At 39.5% G+C, this 16493-nt stretch overlaps 1 protein-coding gene across 5 annotated transcripts in view; it reads left to right on the top strand.

Annotated features, from left to right (window-relative positions):
* LOC122550611 (phospholipid-transporting ATPase VD-like) overlaps positions 1 to 16493 on the top strand; it is a 223966-nt gene that overhangs the window by 135103 nt on the left and 72370 nt on the right. For 4 of the 5 annotated variants that reach the window (XM_043691638.1, XM_043691647.1, XM_043691617.1 and 1 more), the window contains 5 exons: positions 115 to 221; positions 4459 to 4590; positions 7327 to 7454; positions 12819 to 13071; positions 14549 to 14781. In XM_043691638.1, the coding sequence (XP_043547573.1) occupies positions 115 to 221; positions 4459 to 4590; positions 7327 to 7454; positions 12819 to 13071; positions 14549 to 14781 (853 nt within the window). The remainder of the gene's footprint in view (positions 1 to 114; positions 222 to 4458; positions 4591 to 7326; positions 7455 to 12818; positions 13072 to 14548; positions 14782 to 16493) is intronic. The other variant, XM_043691654.1, reaches the window with a different exon arrangement.

The following is a 16493-nucleotide window of genomic DNA, read 5'->3' as shown; positions in this document are numbered from 1 at the left end:
ATACACTTTCTCAAGCTGTTTCTCTGAAATCTATCTGTATAAATTTTTAGAAAAAATATAACTAGGCCTGTTGCTTTTTCCTTATTAACCATTGTCATTTATGAAAATTTGCAGGGTACATCAAAATAAAGAGCGGGTTGGTCTCAGTAAGAACAATCTTTTGCTTCGAGGTTGTACCATTAGGAATACTGAGGCTGTTGTTGGAATTGTAGTTTATGCAGGTTAGTGTTAGAACTTGATATAAAATAATATGATAAATCCATAGCTTTGTGACAAATTTTCTTGAAAAACAAGAATTTCACTTTGAGGTACTGTGCACAGGAGTTCAAATCGTGGGTCACAGTCACCAGCCAACATTTTGGGGTCACCAGCTCGGAGGCTGCTGTAGTGCTCCAACCAAGTTCTAATAACTGCATGGTTAAATCTCAGAATTTTTGTTTTGATGGTGGTCATGGCCTAACTGATCTCATTAAGGTTGAATCCTGTCCTGATAATATCCAGTGGAAAGGAAAAATGAGTGAAACAGCTTCTCTCTCTCCTCCTGTCACTCACAGGTGTCTGCCCAATGTTTATCACCACCACTCGTGTCATAGGTCTCTCCTCCCCTCCCCACTCACATAGTTCCTCACCACATACCCCACGTATCTGGGACACACATTTTTCCCTTCTAAAGCATAAGCCCACCTTGGAGAAGTGTCTAAGAACTCTGTCCAAAATCTCGAATTGCTCTATATTGCTTTTCCCTGTTTTCAGCACATCATCCAGATAACTGGAGACCTGGGGTAGATCTTGTAAAATGTTCTCCATTATCCACTGAAAAATGGCACAGGCTGTTGATACCCCACATGGGAGTCTTGTATATGATACAATCCTTTATGTGTATTAATTGTAGAATACTTCGGGGAATCGATCTGCAATAGCAGGTGCAGATGACTCCTGTCCAGTTAAAGGAAGGACAGCCCTGCCCAGCCAGCTTTACGTATATAGTTAACTCTTTTACATGAAGGACTGGGTATTTATCCAACTGCGAGAAGCAGTTTACCATTTGTTTAAAATCCCCACAAAGACAAACCGTCCTGTAAGGCTTCACAATTGGTACAACAGGTGCAGCACATTCCACAAGTTACAGGTTTGATGATTCGTTCACTTTCTAGCCTCCTGATTTCTACCTCTACTTTTGCATATCAGGCAAAAGGCACTGGGTGGGCCTTGTAGAATTGTCTTGGTTCCTTTAATAGTCCCTTGAGCTTCCTGAAAAACTTCTGGATATTTAATTTGAACTTCACTCAGGCAGCCATTTTTTAATCGCAAGTTGTTGAGCCACTCAAGGTGAATCTTTTGCGACCAGTTTCATCCCGTCAGGCTTGGGCATGTGATGTCAGTGGTAAGTGAACCAGTTGCTTCTTATTTGAGACCAGAACCGAAGTTTTATGCTGAATCTACAAAGGTTTCCCAGTATAGGTTCTCAGTCTAGCTGAGGTCTTGCCCAAACTTAAAGGTTGCAGTCAAGATCAAATTTTGCTAAAGACTGGCACTGTGATCACTGAAACAATTGTGCCAGTATCGGCCTCCATCAGAACCAGGTGACCATTTAACCAAAAGTTTATTTTGATTGTTTCTGATTTGGATGCTGCTCAGCAATTCAATTGTTCCAAGCCAGATATAGGTGAGCTTTCCAGGGTGTGCACTCTCTTGGATACTAGCCCATGAGTTATCTTACTCAATTCAGGCTGAGTGGGATTCTTTTGCTGTCTCAGGTCCTCATACTGGCAGCAACTTCAGTGGCTTGCCGGCCCGAATCCTGAAGAAAATGATAACCATGTCACTGAGGCTTAGCTTTGTTTTGGGGGATTTTCTATGGACTGATCTAAAGTCCATCTGGTGAGGATATGTTCTGAGTATGGCTATGCAATTGCCTTTGCCCAAATGGTGTTCCCTCAAGCTCAGTCGGCCAGGCAACGGTGTCCACTTCCATCAGCATACCTTGTAATGCGTGCGTTCTACTTGCCATATTTTCTAATGACAGACTCAGTTGTAGGGCCTGTTTGAAATCCACTTGGGCTTCAGCTCGTAGGTGCTTTTGCACAATTACATAATTAATTCCACATACCAATGGTCTCTCAGCATGTCATTAAGGGTTAAGCCAAAGTCACATGCCTCTGCCACTTGTCATAACCTCATCAAAAATCCTGACCTGGATTCCTCTCATTCTCGAACTGCTGAGTAAGCCTGATAGCATCTCAGAATTAGAGGAGACTTGCGGTTGTAATATTCCTTAACTAAATCCATCTTGAAATGTTTTGGTATCTGGTGTGTTAGGAAATATTAGGCTCTTAATAACTGAAAAAGTTATGGGTCCACAGGAAAATTACTCATTGCTTTTTATCTGCCCCAATGTCATTTGCCTGGGAAAAAAAAATGAGTTCTTTTCACCCTCTGGGCCTAACCTTTGACAGCAGGCTCGAACAAGTCAACCTTCCTAAATAATGGCATGATGCCAGAAATGCTTACCTCAATTCAAAGATGGCTGTTGCAAGCGAATTTCTTCAGAATTTCCTCTCGCCGTCACTGAAATAACTCCACAGAGGCCAGTGTCCCATCACCAAGTCATCCTTTATTTAGACATGCATAGTACTTGACACTGGTCTGGCTTCCTCAAAGCCAGCTCTCTGAGTAAGCAGAACATCTCCCATTCCTGTTTGTCCATCAGCAAGGGCTCCCTATTTGGACCAGTTTAACAGCTCCAATCAGGCAATTCATTCAATGAAGTCCATCTGGCTGTCCTTGCTACAATCACCACAGTAGGAATTTGAAAATGGTGTAAGCCAGTGACACATGTGGCATCTACTCTCCAAATAAGTCTGGTTGAAGAATTTGATGGGGCTTTTTTGTGAACATTTTTAATTTTATTTTTAGTAATGTTTAAGTTGTGAGAAATTGCATTGGAAGAATTTTTAACAGCTTCATCCTCTTGGTTCCTTTTAGAAATTCAAATTAATTAATGCTTCATTTGAAATATTACGGTCATACATTTGACTTTTACTTTGGACAGTGTGCTTCGTCACTTCAGATTCATTCAGCTTGGAGGACTCAATCATTCTGATCACTTTTAAGGCAATAACATAACATCTATCAACACGTATTGATTTTTAGTTATTGAATTAATGATACTATTGCACCTTATGAGGGCTCTTCTGGTGCAGTGGTAGTTCAGATCCTACCTGCCCAGACATTCGTAGTGTGCCTACTTCTGGGCTATCTCAAGTCCCACCTGTCACATGCATGTGTTGCAAAATGTCTGAACTGGTTGATAAAAATATCTGGGTTAGAGTGGTGCTGGAAAAGCACAGCAGGTCAGGCAGCATCCGAGGAGCAGGAAAATCGACGTTTCGGGCAAAAGCCCTTCATCAGGAATAGACCAAGAATTTACCTGATAAAAATATCTACAGATTCAGGTACACTTGTTGTCTTAGGAGAAACAGTGGTGTCGTAGTAATGTCACTAGGCCAGTAATCCAGAAGCCCAAGGCTGATGCTCTGGAGACGTGGGTTCATGTCACCACTGCAGCAGGTGGAATTTAAATTCAAATCATTGGGGGTAGTGTGGCACAGTAATAGTGTCCCTATCTCTGAGCCATATGTTCCACTTGTTCAAGAAGTGTGTCATAACACATCTGAACAATTTGATTGAAAGTATCAATAGATACTGTGTTTGATGTTAGTTTCAGAAATGGCAAACACTTTCTCTTTATCTATAGTATTCTTATTCGGATGGAAGTTCAAAAATTAAAAGTGAAATCAATGTGATCTCAGAAATTGCTGTATATACTCAAATAATAGTCGACCCAGTACTTTTGGCCAAATAACCTGGAATTTTCCATATATCTTGTGTAAAAGTCGACCCTAGTTCTTGACAGATAACAGATCAACATTGATTAGTCAGTATGCCGGCCGTCATGTCCCACTCCAGCTTTCAATCTGGTGATTGTTCCGCTCCCGGTCTTCCAGTCTGCTGGCTGTTAAGTTCCATTCTGGGTTTTCAGAATTACCATAATTCATCTTTTTTTTCTTGATTCATTCAGAGATCAATTGGGCTTCTAATGCTATGGTATGAATTTTGACAGGCATAACTTTCAACCCTTCAAATGTAGTATCCATGTAATGGTCAACCCCATAAGTTTAACCTTAAAAAGTAGTAAAAAAATTAACTATTACTAGAATATATATGGTATAACCATAGTGTGAAAGGTTTTATGAGCTGGTGACAATGTAAACATATGGCTGCTAGTGCAGCTTTGGAAACTGAATAGTCTAGTTGGTTAAAGGAGCCCAGTTTCTCATTATTATTGCTGTTTTATATTGTTTAGTTCTATTAATTAAGGAGAATACACAGTCCCAGTTTAATTTAACAGTAACATTGGATTTGCCGGTGATCATTCATTATTTATTTCTAAACCAGGACATGAAACCAAAGCAATGATGAATAACAGTGGCCCTCGCTACAAGCGCAGCAAACTTGAAAGGAAGCTTAATACAGATGTTCTTTGGTGTGTGGTCCTACTATTCATGATGAGTCTAATTGGAGCATTTGGTAAGTGGCCAAAATGTGGAAGAAAGATGTCTAGTGTGACTGCATTAGGACAAGCATACCTCCCTTTGAAAGAAATTGCACAATAATTATCTTATCAGTATGGAAAAAATATCTTTTTTGAAGTGTGAAGTGCTAATTCACTGTAACTATTTAATTAGTTTATGCCGTGGTTTGAACAGTGCTAGTTGTCCCTTAGACAAATCCATGTTTTTCTTAAACTAAAATGTAAGTATTGCTAAACATATATTTTAGACGTGGGCTAAGAGATTCCCTTTGTATTTGAAAAGAGAGAAAATTCATTTTCAATTGATGTGCTATTCAGATGGGGAGCCAGTCAAGTTGAGAGATTATATATAAGTTGTAACTTACATCAAAACAATCATGGGAGTGAGTTAAGACTAATTAACAAAATTGTCATAGTGCTGGAGGGGGTCATTTAGCCCAGCATGTTTATGTCACTTCTCAGAATGAGCAACTCACTGAGTGAATGTGGGTGGTAATGTTGTGTAAGTAGAATTTGACAGTCTTGCTAATGGTTCTGTTATAGTTTTGAAACCTGACTCAGGATTAAGCAAGAATGCATCTCAAGACCTTTTGTACTAAGTTTCTGTTTTTTGAGTTAACAACTTAATTTTTTTAAAAATATTGTGCAAAGGATGTGAGCATCACTGGCTAAGCAAGTATTTATTATTCTTCCCTAATTGCAGTGGACCTGAGTGAATTCCTAGATCATTTCTGAGGACAGTCAAGAGTTAGCCACATTGTTGTGGGTCTGGAGTCACATGTAAGCCAGATTGGGTAAAGGCAACAGTCTTCCTTCCTTGGAGCACGGAATTAGTGAACTAGTTGGATTTTTATGAGGATAACAGTGATTAACGTGGTCATCATTAGGTTAGCTTTTTATTCCAGACTTGTACTGCATTCAAATTTCACAACCTGCCATCGTGGGATTTTAAAATATATCCCCAGAACATTAATCTTGGGTTCTGGATCACTAGTTCAGTGATGTTACAACTGCAGTCAGTTTGCAGGCACATAATTTTAACTTTTGTCTTTATTTAGCGCAACATTCTTTTTCACTGTGCCACTTTAATGTTCTTAATTATAGTTATTTGGTAGTACAGAACTTGATTATTGCTGAAAGGCAGACACATTTTGTTTAAGTTTTTCATCTTGCGCTCTTCAGGACAATTTGAAAGAGCACTGGTTTAGAGATAGAAGTAATACATATGTGCACTGCGCCTGTTCATCTTAAGTAGGTGACAATCATTCATTGGTTCATTTCTCAGGGCAGTGCCATGACCAATGACAGTCAACTAGTTTAAAACATAAAGCTTGCTGTTAACTGTCAATCAGCATGAATTGGTACATTCTCCATGGCAACTCCCCTCCCAATTGCAGTTCACTTCCCAACTAATCAACATTCTCTATTCACTCAATATAAAAGTTGTTTTTACTCTCGAATGATATATTTGTGAATTGTTCTGATGAGTATAAAATGAAAATCTTTGCCAAAATGTGTATTTTATTCTCTTAATTGCATTAAAATGTATTATTGCTGCTTTTTAGTCCACTTCTATCTCTGATTCACCTATTGACAGAATAGATTTAGATTAGATTACATTACATTACATTACAGTGTAGAAACAGGCCCTTCGGCCCAACAAGTCCACACCGATGCGCAACCCACCCATACCCCTATATTTACCCCTTACTTAACACTATGGGCAATTTAGTATGGCCAATTCACCTGACCTGCACATCTTTGGACTGTGGGAGGAAACCGGAGCACCCGGAGGAAACCCATGCAGACACGCGGAGCATGTGCAAACTCCACACAGACAGTCACCTGAGGCTGGAATCGAACCTGGGATCCTAGTGCTGCGAGGCTGCAGTGCTAACCACTGAGCCACCGTGCCGTCCTTTTTTTTTTACTCGTTTAATCAATTTTTCTAATCAACCTGCTCAGAGATGGGAGCAGATGGAACTTGAACCTGGATCTCTTGATCCAGGGGTACGTATACTACCAGTGCACCACAACAGCCCCTTAATTTTACTGGTTTAAATGTGGTACCCTTCTAATTACCATTGACCTAAATTCTATTCACACACGATTACATTCTACAGTGGCAGTTGCTATCACATAACATTGTACATTTCAGTGTATGGTCAGTTAGCATACTTGAATTTGTTTTTTCTGCTAAACCTTATTTAACAATATACGTCTTTGTCATTTAGCATGTGTATTTGCCATTTTGTAGTTCTCAACACTTACCTACAGAAGTTTGACAAAGCTACCTTTCTCATCCTGCAAGTGTCCTCCTTTCTTTGATAACTAGATATTGTCTACAAGCCTAGAATGCAATACCTTTTGTGAATTGTGTCATAAATAATGTGAATTGCATAAGCCTGTTAACTAATCTTTGAGAAAGTTTTTCATCATGGTTACTTAATTCAAATTTCTATTACTGCTCATCAGATTGGGCTGCTTTTCCTGTTACCTATGAAATCATATATGTAATTGATTTACCTTTGATCTTGGTAGACTTTTCTGTCCTGTTCCAGGATATTCCGGGCTATTACGAGATGCGCAATTCCTACATCTTATTGATCAGAAGATTGCAATGATGTCATCAAAAACCTTTTCATTGTGTGCGGTTTTCAAAAGAAATATTGTGAATAATGCAATTTAATATCTTAAAAGTCTAACCTTAATTACTTTTATTTTATGATTAGGTCATGGAATTTGGTTAAGTAGCTATTCGCAATTTCCTATTTTTAATGTCCCTCAGCCAGATGGAGAACATACCCCTTCAGCTTTGGCAGCATTCTACATGTTCTGGACCATGATTATTTTACTTCAGGTAAGGGGGGCTGTACAAATAATGTATGATGTTGCAGGTCTAAATCTGACCCTACTGGAAGTTTGGGCACTTCATAAGCACAAAAATTTTAATTTATAGCGTTATGCTATAAAGACAGGGGAGGCGTGGATATGAAGTTGACCAAGTAATAAGCGTCGAGTCATTGTGAGTATTTTTTTGGACTGGAAGAAGATATAGAGTTGGGTTTTCTGGCATTGATGTTGTTTTTCTCTGTGCATTATGAGACCTAGACTTGGATATATTGGATAGTTTCAGAATTTGCAGATGACAGAAAACTTGAAAAAATTATGTACTGAGATGGCTAGTGTGAAATTTCAAGAGGGTGGAATGGCAAACATTTTAGAGGTGTCATTTTGAATGTAGATGCATGTGAAGTGATTTATTTCAGTAGAAAATAAAAATACATTATAAAATAAAAAGTGCAGGTCTAAACAGGTGCAAGAGCAAATGCACAAACCATTGAATCTGGAAGAGCAGGTTGAGGAAATGGTGAATAAAAAGTCAAAGATTAGGATTTATTAGTAGGGACGTAAAGTACAAAAGAAACTTTTGTAATCCTATATAACACATTGATTTGGCTTTTCTAGAACGTTATGTCCATTCTGGATGGCATAATTTTGGAAGGATGTTGAGAGAGTACAGAAAAGATTCATGAAAGTAGTTTCAGAATGACGAATGAATTGGAGAAACCACAGAATTGTTACGACCCAGGAGGAAACCATTTTGCCCATTATTCCTTTTACCTGTTTTATTACCTCGTATAAATTTCTTGCCTTTTCCCCATATCCCTGCATGCAATTTTTATCTAAGTGATTAATAATTACCCTGTTGAAACCCTCAATTGAATCTGCATCCACTACATTTCCAGGCAGCGCTACACTAACTACTCACTGTGCATTTTTTTCTCCATCCTTGCTTCATTTGCACATTACTTTATATCTATGTGGCAATGTTCTTTTTATTCTACAAGTTGTAACAGCTTCTCCCTATCTACTGTACCCAGCTCATTCATAAGTTTGAAATCACCTATCAACTCTCCTTTCAACTGTCTCCTATCCAAGGAGAACAATCCCAAATACTTTGATTTCGTTGCATTTTGACTTTACACACATTGACTGGGACTGCCGTAGTGTTAAGGGTTTAGTTGGAGAGGAATTTAAGTGCGTACAAGAAAATTTTCTGATTTAGTAATGTGGATGTACCTAATAGGGAAGATGCAAAACTTGACCTACTCTTGGGAAATCAGACAGGGCAGGTGACTGAGGTGTCAATGGGGAAGCACTTTGGGGGCAGTGACCATAATTTTATTAGTTTTTAAAAAGGATAGACCAGATCTAAAAGTTGAAGTTCTAAATTGGAGGAAGGCTAATTTTGACAGTATTAGGCAAGAACTTTCAAAAGCTGATTGGGGACAGCTGGAAAATGGGAAGCCTTCAAAATGGGATAACGAGAGTCCAGATACAGGGTATTCCAGTTAGGGTGAAAGGAAAGGCTGGTAGATGTAGTGAATGCTGGATGACTTGAGAAATTGAGGTATTGGTTAAGAAAAAGAAGGAAGCATATGTCAGGTATAGACAGGAGATATCGAGTGAATCCTTAGAAGAGTATAAAGGCAGTAGGAGTACATTTAAGAGGGAAGTCAGGAGGGCAAAAAGGGTCATGAAAGCTTTGGCAAATAGGGTTAAGGACAATCCAAAGGGATTTTATAAATACATTAAGGACAAAAGGGTAGCTAAGTAGAGAATAGGGCCCCTCAAAGATGAATAAGGCAGCCTATGTGTAGAGCCGCAGGAGATGGGGGAAGATGTTATACGAGTATTTTGCATCAGTGTTTACTGTGGAGAAGGACATGGAAGGTATTGAATGTCGGGAAATAGATGGTGACATCTTGGAAAATGTCCTTACTACAGAGGAGGAAGTGCTGGATATCTTGAAACGCATAAAAGTGGATAAATCCCCAGGCCCTGATCAGGTGTACCAAAGAACTCTGTGGGAAGCTAGGGAAGTGATTGGTGGGCCTCTTGTTGAGATATTAGTATCCTCGATGGTCAGAGGTGAGGTGCTAGAAGACAGAAGGTTGGCAAACGTGATGCCACTGTTTAAGAAAGGTGGTAAGGACAAGCCAGGGAATGATAGACCAGTGAGCCTGACGTCGGTGGTGGGCAAGTTGTTGGAGGGAATTCTGAGGGATAGGATTTACTTGTATTTGCAAAGGCAAAACTATCCCTGATTTGAGAAAGTCAACATGGCTTTGTGCGTGGGAAATCATGTCTCTCAAACTTGATTGAGTTTTTTGAAGAATCAACAAAGAGGGTGGATGAGGGCACAGCAGTGGATATGATCTATATAGACTTCAATAAAGCTTGCAACAAGGTTCCCCGTGGGAGACTGGTTAGCAAGGTTAGATCTCCTGGAATACAGGAGAAACTAGCCATTTGGATACAGAACTGGCACAATGGTAGAAGACAGAGGGTGGTGGTGGAAGGTTATTTTTCAGACTGGAGGCCTGTGACCAGTGGTGTGCCACAAGGATCATGCTGGATCGACTGCTTTTTGTTATCTATATAAATGATTTGGAAGTGAACATCGGAGGTATTGTTAGTAAATTTGCAGTTGACACCAAAATTGGAGGTGTGATGGACAGCAAAGAAGATTACCTCAAAGTACAATAGGATCTTGATCAGATGGCCCAATGGGCAGAAGAGTGGCAAATGGAGTTTAATTTAGATAAATGTGAGGTGCTGTATTTTGGAAAAGCAAATCAGATCAGCATTTATACACTTAATGGCAAGGTCCTCAGGAATGTTGCTGAACAAAGAGACCTTGGAGTGCAGGTTCATAGTTCCTTGAAAGTAGTGTCACAGGTAGATAGGATAGTGAAAAAGGCATTTGGTATGCTTTCCTTTATTCATCAGAGTATTGAGTATAGGAGTTGGGAGGTCATGTTGCGGCTGTACAGGACATTGGTTCGGCCACTTTAGGAATATTGTGTGCAATTTGGTCTCCTTCCTATCAGAAGGATGTTGTGAAACTTGAAAGGGTTCAGATAAGATTTACAAGGATGTTGCCAGGGTTGAAGGATGTTGCCAGGGTTGGAGGATTTGAGCTTTATGGGCGGCACGGTGGCACAGTGGTTAGCACTGCTGCCTCACAGCGCCGGAGACCCGGGTTCAATTCCCGCCTCAGGCGACTGACTGTGTGGAGTTTGCACGTTCTCCCCGTGTCTGCGTGGGTTTCCTCCTGGTGCTCCGGTTTCCTCCCACAGTCCAAAGATGTGCAGGTCAGGTGAATTGGCCATGCCAAATTGCCCGTAGTGCTAGGTAAGGGGTAAATGTAGGGGTATAGGTAGGTTGCGCTTCGGCGGGTCAGTGTGGACTTATTGGGCCGAAGGGCCTGTTTCCACACTGTAATGTAATCTAATCTTTAGGGAGTGGCTGAATAGGCTGGTGCTGGTTTCCCTGGAGTGTCGAAGGCTGAGGGGTGACCATACAGAGGTTTATAAAATCATGAGGGACATGGATAGAATAAATAGACAAGGTATTTTCCCTGGGGTGAGGGAGTCCAGCACTAGAGTGCATAGCTTTAGGGTGAGAGGGGAAAGATATAAAAGGGACCTAAGGGGCATCTTTTTCACACAGAGGGTGGTGCATATATGGAATGAGCTGCCAGAGGAAGTGGTGGAGACTGGTACAATTACAACATTTAAAAGGCATTTGTATATGAATAGGAAGTGTTTAGAAGGATATGGGCCAAGTGCTGGCAAATGTGACTAGATCAGGTCAGGATGGCTGGTTGGCATGGACACGTTGGACCAAAGGGTCTGTTTCCATGCTGTCCATCTCCATGACTCTATAAAAGTATGAGGCACATGGGTAAGGTAGATAGAAAGCACCTGTTCCTCTTAGTTGAAGAGTCCATAATAAGGGACCACAATTTTAAGCTTAAAGTCAGGAGGTTTAGAGGGGTTTTGAGGAAAGCTTTTTCACCCAGAAGGTGCAGAAAATTTTTAATGCACCGCTTGGGAAGATAATTAAAGTGAGAAATCTCTCAATCTTTAAAAAGTACTTGGATAAGCACTTGAATTGCCACAATATTCAGTGTTATGGACCAAGTGCTGGTAAGTGGAAGTTGTGTAGAGTTACAGTAGGTTTTTTTTGATTGGTGTAGAGTCGATGGGCCAAAGGACATCTTCTGTACTGTATAACTCTGTACTTCAATCTGTCCTCAAAATTGAAATTTCTCATTCCTGAAACCATTCTTCTGCACTCTCTCCAGTGCATAATTGTGCACAGTGCTCCAACTGAGTTCTAACAAATGTTTTGTACACGTTCACCTCATCTCCTTGCTGTGTACTTTATGTCCCTACTGATAAAGCCAAGAACACTGCATGCTTTATTAACTGTTCTCTCCACCTGTTCTGACACCCTAAAAGATCTGTATACCCAGGTACCTTTGCTCCTGCACCCCTTTTTGAATTGTGCAATTGTACATCGTCCTCTTCAGAGTTTATAATTCTTCCAAGTTTAATGTCATCTGCAAACTTGGAAATTGTCCCCTGAACACCAAGATCCAGATCATTGATCTATATCAGGGAAAGACAAGGGTCCCAATTACAGACCTGTGGGGAACTCTAATACAAACCTTACTCCAGCCTGAAAAATATTCATTGACCATCACTCAGGAATTATTTACCTTTTGAGAAGTTAAAGTTGAGGGAATTTAGTGAAGGTGTTCAAAATCATGAGAGATCGACATATCATGCACAGGGAGTAATTTGTCCCCATTGACATTGTGCACTATAAGATATTGATTTAAGATAATTGGCAAAAGAAGCAATGGTGACACACAGAAATTCTTTTTTTACAGAATGGCTAGGAAGTGAAATACATTACCTGCAAGTGTGGTGGAGACAGGGTCATTTGGGATCTTCAAAAGAAAATGTGATAATGTGAAACAAATTACAGGCTATATAGAAAAGCCGGGTGTAGAATGAACTGAATTTCAGATGCTTTACAGAGACCCAGTACAAAAATAAGGGCCGAATTGTGTGGTATGAAAAGGAAAGCATACCTCACAGAGACTAGGAAAATCATTCAGTGAGTTTGCTACAGTTGCATTAGCTGAACAGTGTAGGAGGTGGTTAACCAGCTTTTAATTGAAAGATGGAGGTTCTGAAAGGAAGATTTTTGAAATGTAAGATGCTTGATTTTCTGTAAGAATTATATTCACAAAGATACTAGGTGTGATTTTTACAGTCTATTTTATGTGCTCTGAAAATAGTGATATCAATAACATCAAATATTCAAACTTAAACCTATGCCATCCTGGCATTTTATTTTTAAGGTGTTGATCCCAATTTCGTTGTACGTGTCCATTGAAATTGTCAAGTTGGGCCAAGTACTTCTCCTCCAGAGTGACATTGACTTGTATGATGAAAATACAGATTCTACCATTCAATGTCGGGCGTTGAACATCACTGAAGACCTGGGGCAGATTGAATACCTATTTTCAGATAAAACTGGAACACTTACAGAGAACAAAATGGTTTTCAGCAGGTGCAACATTGCTGGGATTGAGTATTTTCATGAAGAAAATGGTATGTTTCTATTTTGTTTACAATTTAGAAGTTTCATTTACAAAATTTACAATTTTGCTAGATTTTGAAAGTACTTTAAATAATCACATGGACTACCTCACTGTCTGATGTCATCCAGTCAGTTCATGGATACACCAACCAAGATGATTTGGCATATTTATTTCTCAACCTCAACCCACTCAGCGATCAATGTTGAAAACATTTTCATTGATTGTGAAGCATCTGAAGGTCATCAAAAGTGTTATTAGAAGTGTAATTCTTGTTCCTTTTTCCAGTAAAGATGAGGTTCATTTAATTAAACTTAGTTTACTTTATAATTTTGTACTATTCTATTTAATGGAGTGGGATTTAGATAACAAATTTATAGATTTTCTTAAATTATATAAAAATATTACTTTTTGATGCCAGTTTCCTTCTAAAATGAGAAACTTGTGTTAAATTTTGGTGTTTTATTTTGTTTGTCAGTGAATACTTCCTCTTCATATGTACTAGTTAGGACTATTGACTTGAACGCTGACTTATGTGTTAAGAGAAGCCGTTCCAGGAAATAGTAATAATCTTGGAATCCCTCCAGTGTGGAAGCAGGCCATTAGTCCCGTCAAGTCTGCATTGACCCTCCAAAATGCATTCCACCCAGATCTCCACTGAGAAATACTAGATCTCCAAGAAACCCAGGGGCACTACCACATAGTGAAACTAGGCAAAATCTGGAATTGTGCTCATGAATAGGTACTAAAGTGTAGATAGAAGTCCAGTGGAACCCAGTATTGGGGCAAGAGATTAAATTATCAGGATTTGAACAGCCATTGAGGCAGTCCATGCGTGACTGCAGGTTTTAAGGAAGAATGAAAGCTAGATCTTTGAAAGTTAAGAACTGACATTCCTTGTGAAGGAGGCAAAGTTATAATGAGTTTTGATGTCTTGTAATGTCAGGCTGATAGTTGTTGATGAGAAATTCCTGGAATCTGTCTGAACGACATATTCTGTTTGATATGCTTTGTGGGCTGATGAATCACAGTTTGTCTGTTAATTTACTCTTGCCTCATGTCAGTTTCGGCAAGATGTACGGATTTAATTGTTTTATATTCTAACTTTGCACAGAAAAGTATAGTTCAAAACAATGGAGTCTTGTGTGGCTTTATTCCCTTACTAAGTACATAAGATCTCAAACTTTCTCTGCTTTAAACATAAGGAAAATTATTGATCCCCAACAAAATCATAACAATTTAATGGTCTCATCATTGATCTTAACAGAAAAGAGTCATTTTGTGCTCATATACACCGAACATGTGTTTAAAACCAATTTTGTGCATCATGTCTTCTGTAACGTTTAAACAGGATATTTGTAAAGAATGTTTGAAATGTACTGAGATTTTTGATCAGTGTTATTTGTCAGAAGAGAACACTAGAATGTTTAAATCAATCCACTTCAATCCTTTATATTCATATTGATGTTTGTCTTTCACCTGTCCAATAGCAAAAAGGCTGGAGTTTTATCAGAATTTTAATTCTGAAGATTGCTGTAACACTTCTATGGAACCTATTTGTCACCATTCGAACAGCTGCAGATCCCTACCAATAGTGGGAAGCCATAGCTCATTAAATTGCTTGACTTCTAAAGGCTCAACATTGACTAAGAAAGATGTATATGAGGATGATGAACATGAAAAAATTGCACATTCACGTCAAGTAGCATTCAGCACCTCAATTGTGAGTATGCCACTTTGTGTTGTTCCTTTTAATTATAAGGTCTTATAATTAATGTCTCCATTTTATTTTCCTAACTTTGATACAACAGATGGTCATTGAAACCTCTCACTTACCACTTCTCACTTGTAGTCCATCTTTCTCAGTTTAATACATTTTTCCCAAATTTATAGGCCACAAAAGCTGCAACAGACGTATGATCAGTATGTTTCTTTTCTCACTTAAGCACACATGTTTATGTTTGAAAAATTGAACCAAATATAAAGCTTTAAAAATCTATTCTTTTTATTTAATCTGGAAAAGTACTAGAATTATGAAAGCTAGTGTTAAAGCTCAAGCTCAGTAGATTATTTTCACAGTTGCAAATATCACATAGCAATAAAAACATATAAAGAAGGAATAGAGATCAGCCTTCATAGCTGATGAGTTTCTGTTTTGAATTGTCTGTTCCTATCTTCCCCCAATCGCCTTTGATTCCCTGCCTAACAAAAAGATATCCATCTCTGGCTTAAACGTATTCAACAACCTCAATTTTACTGCCTTCTGAAGCAAAGAATTCCAGAGATTGACAGCCTTCAGAGAGAAAAAGATCCTTCTCATCTCCATCCTGAAAGAGCATCCTCTGGTTCTGTAAAAGTGTCCTGTATTTCTGGACTGTCCCACAAGAGGAAACTTTCATTCTACGTCCACTTACTCAAAACCATTCAGAATCTTAAAAACTTCAATTGAGTCAGTTTATCATAGAATCCCTACACTATGGAAGCAGGCCCTTCGGTCCAATAAGTCCACACCAACCCTCGAACAGTAACCCTCCCAGACCCATTCCCCTACCCCACTTTCTTACACTTACCCCTGACTAATGCACCTAATCTAACATCCCTGAATGCTATGGGAAATTTAGCATGGCCAATTCACCTCACCTGCACATTCTTTGGATTGTGTGACGAAACCAGAACACCTGGAGAAAACCCATGCAGACACTGGGAGAATATGCAAACTCCACACAGGCAGTCGCCTGAGGTTGGAATCGAACCTGGGTCCCTGGCACTGTGAGGCAACAGTGCCGCCCTGTTCATCTGTGAAAATGTTAGTCTGTTATAAAATATGTAGTTGCAGAGCATTTAGGAATACAGAGCATAATTAAGCAGAGTCAGCATAGAAGAAATCATGCCTGAAAAATGTAATACAGTTCTTTCAGGAAGTAATGGGTATGGTAAATATGAATTAACCAGTAAACATAATATATTTGGATTACTAAAAGGCATTCAATAAGGCTACTTACCAAGATAAAGGTCTATGGTATTGGTGATAGTATATTACCATGGATAGAGGAGAAAGTGAGGTCTGCAGATGCTGGAGATCAGAGCTGGAAATGTGTTGCTGGAAAAGCGCAGCAGGTCAGACAGCATCCAGGGAACAGGAGAATCGACGTTTCGGGCATAAGCCCTTCTTCAGGAATGGGGAAAGTTTGTCCAGCAGGCTAAGATAAAAGGTAGGGAGGAGGGACTTGGGGGAGGGGCGTCGGAAATGTGATAGGTGGAAAGAGGTCAAGGTGAGGGTGATAGGTCAGACTGGGGTGGGGGCGGAGAGGTCGGGAAGAAGATTGCAGGTTAGGAAGGCGGTGCTGAATTCGATGGATTTGACTGAGACAAGGTGGGGGGAGGGGAAATGAGGAAACTGGTGAAACCCGAGTTCATCCCTTGTGGTTGGAGGAT

This window comes from Chiloscyllium plagiosum, chromosome 1 (assembly GCF_004010195.1).
Source record: "Chiloscyllium plagiosum isolate BGI_BamShark_2017 chromosome 1, ASM401019v2, whole genome shotgun sequence".
NCBI lineage: Eukaryota > Metazoa > Chordata > Chondrichthyes > Orectolobiformes > Hemiscylliidae > Chiloscyllium > Chiloscyllium plagiosum.
Note: the sequence above shows the minus strand (reverse complement) of the source record. Positions and strands in the feature narration are given on the sequence as shown.